The sequence below is a fragment of the Eptesicus fuscus genome, chromosome 7 (assembly GCF_027574615.1).
Source record: "Eptesicus fuscus isolate TK198812 chromosome 7, DD_ASM_mEF_20220401, whole genome shotgun sequence".
Classification (NCBI taxonomy): Eukaryota; Metazoa; Chordata; class Mammalia; order Chiroptera; family Vespertilionidae; genus Eptesicus; species Eptesicus fuscus.
In genome coordinates, this window is record NC_072479.1 from 95,097,468 (window position 1) to 95,106,465 (window position 8,998).

The window sequence follows — 8,998 nt, forward strand, 5'->3', positions numbered from 1 at the left end:
GATGTTTGTGAGGGTTCCTGTGTGTGTCCAGCACTCTGCTCTATATGTATCGACTTAGCCCTTGGAAGAAGACCCAGGAGGTCGGTGCAGTAGTATTTCCATTTGACAGATAAAAACAGAGAGGTTGAGTAACTTGCCCACAGTTACCAGCTTGGAGGTGGCAGAACTGAGATTCAAATCCAAGCCACCTGGCTCCCAAGGCACCATGCAGTACAGATGATAGGCCATTTCCACAGACCTTCTTATAATATTTAACATACAATTTAAAAAATGGAAATGATATTGGTGGCAACATGAGCATAATGAAGACACACAGACCTGGGTTGTGATCTCAGCGAATTCTTCTCAGTGAACCTGGCATGTCACCTGGCTTTTCAGGAGCTTAGTTTCCACGTTAAATAAATTAGAGATAATATCTAACTCATAGGGTTGGTGAGCAATGCTATGTGGAAAGTGGAAGTGTCTCAGACAGTTCCTGGCATATGATAGCTACTCAGTGACTTGATACATCTGATAGCTGGGTTTCCCCAGGGTATTTCATTATAGATGTGCTTTGACTAAATGGTCATCACTACAGTATTTTTAAGGGGAAGGAGGTGGATGGGGGAGGGATATGTATTTTGAAAAAGCTCCTCTGGATTTTTTTTAAAATCCCTGGTTATGAACTATTTGTTTAGAAATCAGATTTTGAAAAACCAAAGGCCTCTAACCCCTGACTATGGAAATCTTTTTTAAGTTACTTGATTGAGGGAAAGTGAAATTTGATTGGGAGGGGATTTTAGGGACCCTTCTCTGTGCTAAACCCTGGGGTCTGACATGGACTTGCTGCTGTACCCCTCCCTGGCTTTTCATGTCAAGTTATATACTGGAGAGGGGTGCTGCTCCAGGTGCTGGCCACAGAGCGTTGGTTACTGTCCTTAGTGAGCTAAGGATGGAAATGAGAAAGGCTTAGAAACTTGGAGAGTAATTTGACAGTATTGGATTTAATAATTAAAAGTAATATGCCTTTTAAAAATTCATTTTCCTAGTACATTTTATTGCATTTCACAAGTGTCCGTCCATTGGATGGCGTAGGAATAATAATCTAAACACTGCCCCTGAGCACTGCTTTGAAGTGCTCAGAACTAATCCCAGCTCCCAGGCCAGCTGTGGGCGGTTGGCAGAATGAATCATCAAATGATGTCTGTTACACTGTTTTGACAAAATAACCCAGGCAATTGAGCAACCTTTGCTTTTGAAGAGTAATTACTTAGAAAAGTGGACAAATTCCTCAGTTGAGACTTTGCTCTTTGGAGCAAAATCACTTCTAAAGGGTTTCCTTCTGGAATTGCTCTTTTTTTGTGTGTGTGTGTTGTTGTTTTTTTTAAAATATATTTTTATTGATTTCAGAGAGGAAGAGGAAGAAAGAGAGAGAAACATCAGTGATGAGAGAGAATAATTGATTGGCTGCCTCCTGCATGCCCCCTACTGGGGATTGAGCCCATAACCCAGGCATGTGCCCTTGACTGGAATCGAACCTGGGACCCTTCAGTCCCGCAGGCTGATGCTCTATCCACTGAGCCAAACTGGCTAGGGCAGGAATTGCTATTGTTTTAACCAGAAGCCCGTTGATGTCAATATGAGAGGGAATCTTAGCCCGGGAGCATCAGTGATGCATTAGCATTATTCAGTGTGAAGATAGCATGGTGATAATTTATTCTGGACATCTGAGCAGCAGTATTTGAATGGGAAACTGGTTGTACATCATTTGGAGTCATAATTTCAACTTGTCAAGTATAAATGTAGGGGAAAATATAATAGCTCAAGAGGAAAGAACATTAGAAAGGCCCCTGTGAAATGTCTCTAAATGAACTTCAGTGCCCAACATCAAACGTCTTGTTTTAATAGTCAACATAGTCTAGAGTGAGGGGTTCTTGTGAGGCTGGGAGGTGTTGGGGCCAGACGTGAGTGTGAGGTGAAGCCCGAAGCAGTGTTTGACGCTTTGTTAGTGTTCTCTGTGTTGCACAGGAAAACATGAAGGGCAGCCTCCATGCTCATTGTTGTAAATTTTATGAAGCTTCTAAAGCAGTTATATGCAAATGAAATCTTTGTAAAAATCGACCCCATCAGTTTTTTCTTGTCTGCTAATCAGCAGTGGTGACAGTATATCGGCTTCCCCCATCTTTTTAACGTGAGTGTGTTATCAGTATAAGAAAAATAGATAAGAGCTCTTATCTGCTTGCATGTTTGATGGGTTTTGTTTTCTTTCCAAATCTGTAGGTTCTATTTCTGAATTAATTCCTGATAAAGAAAACTTAAGCTGGCAAATTCATAAGCCTGAAATTTCTTTGAATGCATTCCCTGGCTCTTTATTGTTCTTTCATTGTAAAAATTGAAAAGAGAGTGTGTTTGTTGGTATTTTTGGTTGCCCATGATGTCATTCTAACAGCTATTTTCATTACTGAATATTGTCTTTCTGCCCTCTTCCACAGTCACATTTTTTAAACAAAGGAACTTCATTGCTTTTCCAAAGAGTCATACTAACTTACAGTCTCCTCAGCATTGAATTGAAGAGTGCTAATGAAAATGCTGCAAAATTCAGCATAAAATAAGTTATGGGGGATAACTTATTTCAAAGACACTGGTATTCCACAGAAATTCTCATATGTGACAACCTGCGTTACAACCAATCACTTAGGACTCCTGCTAAAAATGAGATTCCTGGGCCCTCCCCTAGCTCTGCCAGATGAAAATCTGTATAATTTCTGTGTCTTTCAATCAGTCTAAACAGGCTGTGTTCACTAAAGTTGGAGAAGCATTGTTTTACATATAGGCCATCTTGTGAAGTAGCCAGTTAAAGCTGCCTAAAGATGTTCATTTAGCTCTAAACCCACCAGCGCCACCTGTTTGCAAGGATGTGACATGAGAACTCATCGGCTACTGCAAATAAGAGTGTCAGTTGGTCGGACCCCTTGGAAATCCAGTCAAGTCAGAGCTGCATCTTGCCTCCAACCCAGCAATTGTACTTCCAGCTCTGGGTGTGAGGAGACTCCTGCATGCCACAGAGCATGTTGCAAATGGCCTGTTGGCAATAGCTTGGATGGCCAGCCAAAGGAGCCTGGATATGTAATCGTAATAGATGCACCACTTGAATGGTTTGGATATGTAGTGTACAGCACGTATAGCATACTGTAGTAATTGAATACGCTTCAGTGAAAAATGGAAGAATGAGAGCTGTGTGTCCGTCCATATGGGTGAGTTACAGAAACATGTTTAGCCCAGAAAGCTGGTAGCAGAAGCAGACATACACCATCTCGCCATTTTCATGTAAAGTTTTAAAAACTTACAAAAGAAAACAGGAAGAATTTCGTAGGAAGGGTCGGCAGTGATTGGGGGAGAAGGAGGGAGGAGGTGACCAGGGAGGGGCACACGTGGGACTCGAGCCACATTCCTAAAGCTCCCTGAGCTGGTTGGGCACACGGGTGTTTGTAACGATACACCTTCACGTTTCTACGGGTTCCAAATATTTCATGTGCATTTTCTTAGAGAATAGACAGGCAACTTGGGCAGCTTGTTTTAATCAGCCTTGTGCTAATAAAGTTCGTCATTAAAACTTAAGTATTTTTCTCTTTCGCCTTTGTTTTAAAATGTTTCCCGCCTTTATTCTCTGGAGAAGTTGAGGATATCCTTGGTCATATCACTTCTCTGTTTCTTTCATTTTAAGTCGTCACCCAGCTCCTTCATACGTGTGGTGTGATCTGAACTACTCCTGTTAACTCATCTGCTCGTGTGTCTGAGACTCTCATGCTTTCTCCTCCCACAGGTGTTCACGACTCTGTCGGTGACCAAGCGCTCCGGGGCGAGCATCCTGCAGGCTGGCTGCTGAGGTTAAGCCCCAGTGTGGATGCTGCTGCCAAGACTCCAAACCACTGAGGTGTTTCCTTGCCCAAGTCCAAGGTGAAGTGTTCAGGAAGCTTCTTTGGCTTCGACACCTCTGTGTCCTGGGCCTATATCACCCGAGGCACCCTTGGATCTTATGGGTAGGAGGTGGTGAGTGGAAGGCGGCAGCATCACACTGGGGTCACCATGACGGACTCGAAACTGACCTTCGGCAGTGCATCCTAGGGTGCGTCCATGAAGTCACTGGCCTGAAGCCCCCGCGGTGGGCCGTGATGGAACTACTGGCGGAGCAGTTTTAGCATGACTCTGTGGGTTTCTTATCCTCTTTGACAAGCTTCTATTATCGATTATCGTTTTCTTTTTTCTCCAAGGTGTTAATGATACTAGAGATGAAAACAAAATGTTAGTGCTCGATTTTTGTCCAAAGCAAGTCTTGGCTTGAGTATGCTCACGGCTGCCTTGTTGCTTGGGAGGCATGGTTTGGCTCACTTGGAGGCTGATAGGCCCGTCCCATGATCCAGAACTGCCCTGGGACTCAAATGTTCTGTTCTACTCGACTGACCCGTTCAGCGTCTCCCCTAACAAGTTACATGTTCAAGCAAGTAAATGTGTGGTTGACTCTGGCCACATCTGCCCCATGTGCTCCATCACTAGTTACTATTTTTCTTTCTGCTTAGGAGAGGAAATGGCTACTTGGCCAGCCCATCTGGGCGATATTCCACCGCACGGACCTGAGTGGTCCAGTACGATCGCCATCATCATTCATCATGGAGGCAGATGACCTCCTTAAATGGGGAAAAACAACACGTGTCTTTACTGAGCTTGTTGCATGTGGGTCTAAGTGAGCTGAAATGCTTCATACTTGTTTAAAACCTTTTTTTGAGGGGGATAGCTTTAGCTTTAAGCTAAAAGCACAAAATGTCACGGCTTTATTTTTCATGTATGTTATGTATCTGTCCCTTGCTAAGAACTACATTTATAGGAAAATGGGTCTTTCCACACTACCATTGAACTCTTTTGTGGTAATTGCTTTTTTAAGGAAGCTCATCATATCGTAAGTTATTATTATTTTTGAACACAGGTGGATGTGAAGGATTTTTGTTTAAAAACCAAATGGTTTTGATACTTCTGTTGAGTGAATGACTGTACCTGGTGGGGTTTTGGCAGAAGTGTCTGTGCTTCGTTAGCATTCCAACTTGTGTTACCAAGACTCCTGTGTGAATGTGCTGACTGAGGATTATACTCAGGCCTCTTCTCACTACGGAAGTTGGGTTTAACGTGTGCAGTGGCCATCAGGCCTCCCACCAGCAGTCCTGCAGCTCCTGTTTCACTCCCTCCCCTCTGCTGGTATCTGTCAGCTACAACACCGAGTAGTTGATTCAAAGTACATTTCTCATCACCTCAGGGAACCCGTGCGTGTGCCTGGCATTCCATCACGGAGCACTAACCCTTCCCACAGGGCCCTGCCTCGCGTCCTCATCCCACCTGGTTATGACGAAAATGAGAAAAGGAAAAACAGAAAGGGAAATTGAGGCAGTTGACATCTAGTTTTATTTATTTTTTTAATACGTTTTGTCTCCAAGTCTGCCTGTCTCTGAAATTCGAACAGGAGGCAGTGAGAGGATTGTGCCGAATCATGTGGTTCTCCCTGCTCAGTGGAATGGAAGGTTCTGCCCCCACAAGAAGGGTTGTATTTTATGGACTTGTCTTGTTTAGATTCTGTACTTGCCCAATGTATTGAAACATTAAGTTTTATGTATTTTTGTTATAATTCTTCTGAAAAAAACAAAAACAAAAAAACACACCCAAACACCAATGTGAACCATTAAAAGTATTGATAACCCACCCTGTGTGCCTTCTTACTGAATGGTGGTCTTGGGGTTCTTTGCATGAGCCTTCTTATCGGCGATCGTGAGAACCAGCTGCTGAGGAAGCAGCAGTGATGGGCTCTCAGGACTGGTCTGTATGCTGACGTTTGCACTTTATGGCGTCCACTTTTCACATTCCAGTTTTTAGCTCGTCCTGATTTGACCTGTCAGTCTTGGCCTTCAGGGTGACGAAACCACCCCATCCTACTCCAGGTCACTCTGGGTCCTGGCACTTGGTACATCCATGGCTGCCTCTGTCTGCTACTGAGTGAAGAGACGAGAGGAAAGGATGGAATGTTTACATCCAAGGCATGGTGGACCAAGTGAATCAACACTGGGTAATTTATGTGTCAGTTTGACTGGATCATGGGGTGCCCAGCTATTTGGCGAAACCTTGTTTCTGGTTTGTCTGGGAGGGTCAGATGTTCCTGAATGAAGTGAGCACTCGAAGCCGTGGACTCGAGAGCAGTTTGCCCTCCCCAGTGTGTGTCGCATCATCTGTCCACTGAGGCTCTTACCAGGGGAAGAAAGAATTCAGCTCTTCCTACCCGATTGCTCGAGCTGGGACACCCATCTTCTCCTGCCCCCCCCCCCCCCGGGCTCCTTGCTCTCAGACCCCTGGACTCGGACTGAACTACCCACTGGCTTTCCCACCGGCTTCCTGCGTCTGCAGCCGGCGGCAGGTCGTGGGACTTATCACCCTTCACAATTGAATGAGCCAATTCCTTATAGTAAATCTTTTCCTGTATGTGTGTGTATATATACATATGATTAAAACAGACATTGCCCTGAAGCTGTGCATGGTTGGGGATGAGGAGTCAGTTGAGGTCAGCAGTGAACAAAACAATAATCCTTGACCTCATGGCGTTTACAGGACAGTTGAGGGAAATGTGCAGAAATACCAAGTCAGCTACACAGAATGTGAAGTGGTGGTGAGTGCCTGGAGCATGTTGGGAGCCATTGGAGGTCTCTGGGCGGAGGCGGGTGTGGGTCAGGGTTGAGGCAGCCTGAGGCTTCGGGCAGGATGGAGGTGACCGCAGTCATCCAGCGTAGTATTCCATTGTGTAGATGTTCCACAGGTTTTTAATCCACTCCTGCTGATGGGGACCTAGGCTGTTCCAGATTAGCTGTGGTGAATTGTGCTGCTATGAACATAGGGGTGCCTATATCCTTTCTGATTGGAGTTTCTAGTTTCTTGGGCTATATTCCTAGAAGTGGGATCACTGGGTCAAATGGGAGTGAGTTCCATTTTTAGTTTTTTGAGGGAACTGCTCTCCACAGTGGCTGCACCAGACTGCATTCCCACCAGCAGTGCACGAGGGTTCCTTTTTCTCTGCATCCTCACCAGCACTTGTCATTTTTTGATTTGTTGATGATAGCCAATCAATGATTCTTTCTCATCATTGAAGTTTCCCTCTCCCTCTCTGAAATTAATAAAAATATTTTTTAAAAGGGGGGGAAGGAGAAACAGCTCCATCACTGTATGTTCAACTGTAAAACTAGTACCAAATAACAAAGGTAGACTTGGAGCAGATGAAGGACCTGCATGTACTAGTATATGGAGCAGCCATGAAGTCTTTATGGTAAATGTAGAGAAATACCTCTGTGACCTAAAGGTGGAGAAAGACTTCCTAAGCCATGGCCTAAAAGCATGAGCCATAAAGCAAAGACATCACGTGGGCCACCTGCATCACACGTTCTGACCCCAAAGACCGCCAGGAAAGAGTTAATAGGATTAACAAGAAGATCGGGAGAAGCTAATTTCAGTGTCTAAAACTGACAAGGGACTTAGGCCCGGGGCACCACAAGGAATTCTGCCCAATCAACAAGAAGACAGGAGCCCCAAAAGAACATGGGCAAAGGACACTGAATCGGTTATTCTGGAAAAGGAAACCCCATAATCTAACAAGAGAGATATACACAAGCTCCTGGCTAATTAAGAGGTGAATTAGGATAATGAGAGAGCGCATTACACTCACCAGATCTGCAGACATCAGGAAGCTGATTAATGTGTAATGAGGGGACCGTGGGCTCTGCTGACGGGAGAACAGACTGCTTGTTGCTCTGTGTGTAGACAGATGAGGCACCTTGGACCCCAGGACCCAGCAGTCCTGCTCCTGACATCAGCCCCGGAGAAATTCTCACACACGTCCCCAAGGGAAGGTGCTTAAAGATGTCCGTTGAGCATCTTTTTGGAAGTTGGACCCAATCCTCTGTCTCTCGCTGCAGGGTGGACGAGCAGGCCGGGGTGGAGGCAGGACACACAGCAGCGTTCTGGGAGGTACCATGCCATGGGTGGATGCGAGTGAAGAAAACCAAGGAAGAGAATGAGCCCTACAACTGCTTTTGTGTATTAAAGTGACACACCTCTTACAAGAACCTCTATAAGCAGCACCAGCCAGCACAGCAGAGCGGCCGACTGTGGAGGGCAGAGGAGGAAGCAAGTGGAAATAGAAGGAAGTTAAAGAGAAAGAGGGCACCGCACTAATGCCAGCTCTCCAGCACCCCAGGTGGCGAGCAAGGCCTCTCCTAGCCTCGCTTTTGTTCCCCATAAAGTGGGGATGATAATAGTGCTCACCTCCAGAGCTGCCAGGAGGACCACATTCGCTAATACAGATGTGCAGGTACTCAGAATAGCGGCTGACACCAAGCGGGTGCTGGGTGAGTGGGCGCTCCTGTTAGCAGCAGCAGCAGCAGGAGGAGGAGCTCCAGTCTCAGCATGGGAGGTCCAAAGACGGCAAGGTGCAGTGCTGGGCCCTCGCTGGTCTGGCTCAGGGGATGCGGCAGCATCTGCGGACTGAAGAGTCCCGAGTTCGATTGTGGCTGGGCATGTGTCTGGGTTGCCAACTTGATCCCCAGTGGGGGGCGTGCAGGAGGCAGCCAATCAATGTGTCTCTCTATCTGCCTCTCTCCCACTCTCTCTGAAAACAATGGAGGAATATCCCCTGGCGAGGATTAAAAAAACAAATAAAGGGGCAGTGTTGGGATTCAAGCCCAGGATGGTGACCTGCCTCTTTAGACTTCAGCCCAGTCCCCTCCCGCCAAGGCAGCAGCCAGGGGAGTCTGTTGGTCTGGGAAGGACCAAGTGACTCCGAGCCCGTCTGGACTTGGAGTGTGGCTCAGAGCCCTGTTTGATGCTCAAGGAAGTGAGGGTGAGCTTAGGGAGAGCACTGGGCCAGCAGGGGGCGACCCAGAAGAGCAGGCTTGTCTCTAGCAGGGGACAAGCACAGAGCCAGGATGGGAAACACTCT

The 8,998-nt window shown here is 46.2% G+C and overlaps 1 protein-coding gene across 4 annotated transcripts in view; it reads left to right on the top strand.

The window, feature by feature from the left end:
* TXNRD1 (thioredoxin reductase 1) overlaps positions 1 to 5,724 on the top strand; it is a 52,759-nt gene extending 47,035 nt beyond the window's left edge. For all 4 annotated transcript variants that reach the window (XM_028150195.2, XM_054719429.1, XM_054719428.1 and 1 more), the window contains one exon: positions 3,803 to 5,724. In XM_028150195.2, coding sequence (XP_028005996.1) covers positions 3,803 to 3,865 — 63 coding nt within the window. In that variant the 3' untranslated portion in view covers positions 3,866 to 5,724. The remainder of the gene's footprint in view (positions 1 to 3,802) is intronic.
* The last annotated feature ends 3,274 nt before the right edge of the window (positions 5,725 to 8,998 follow it).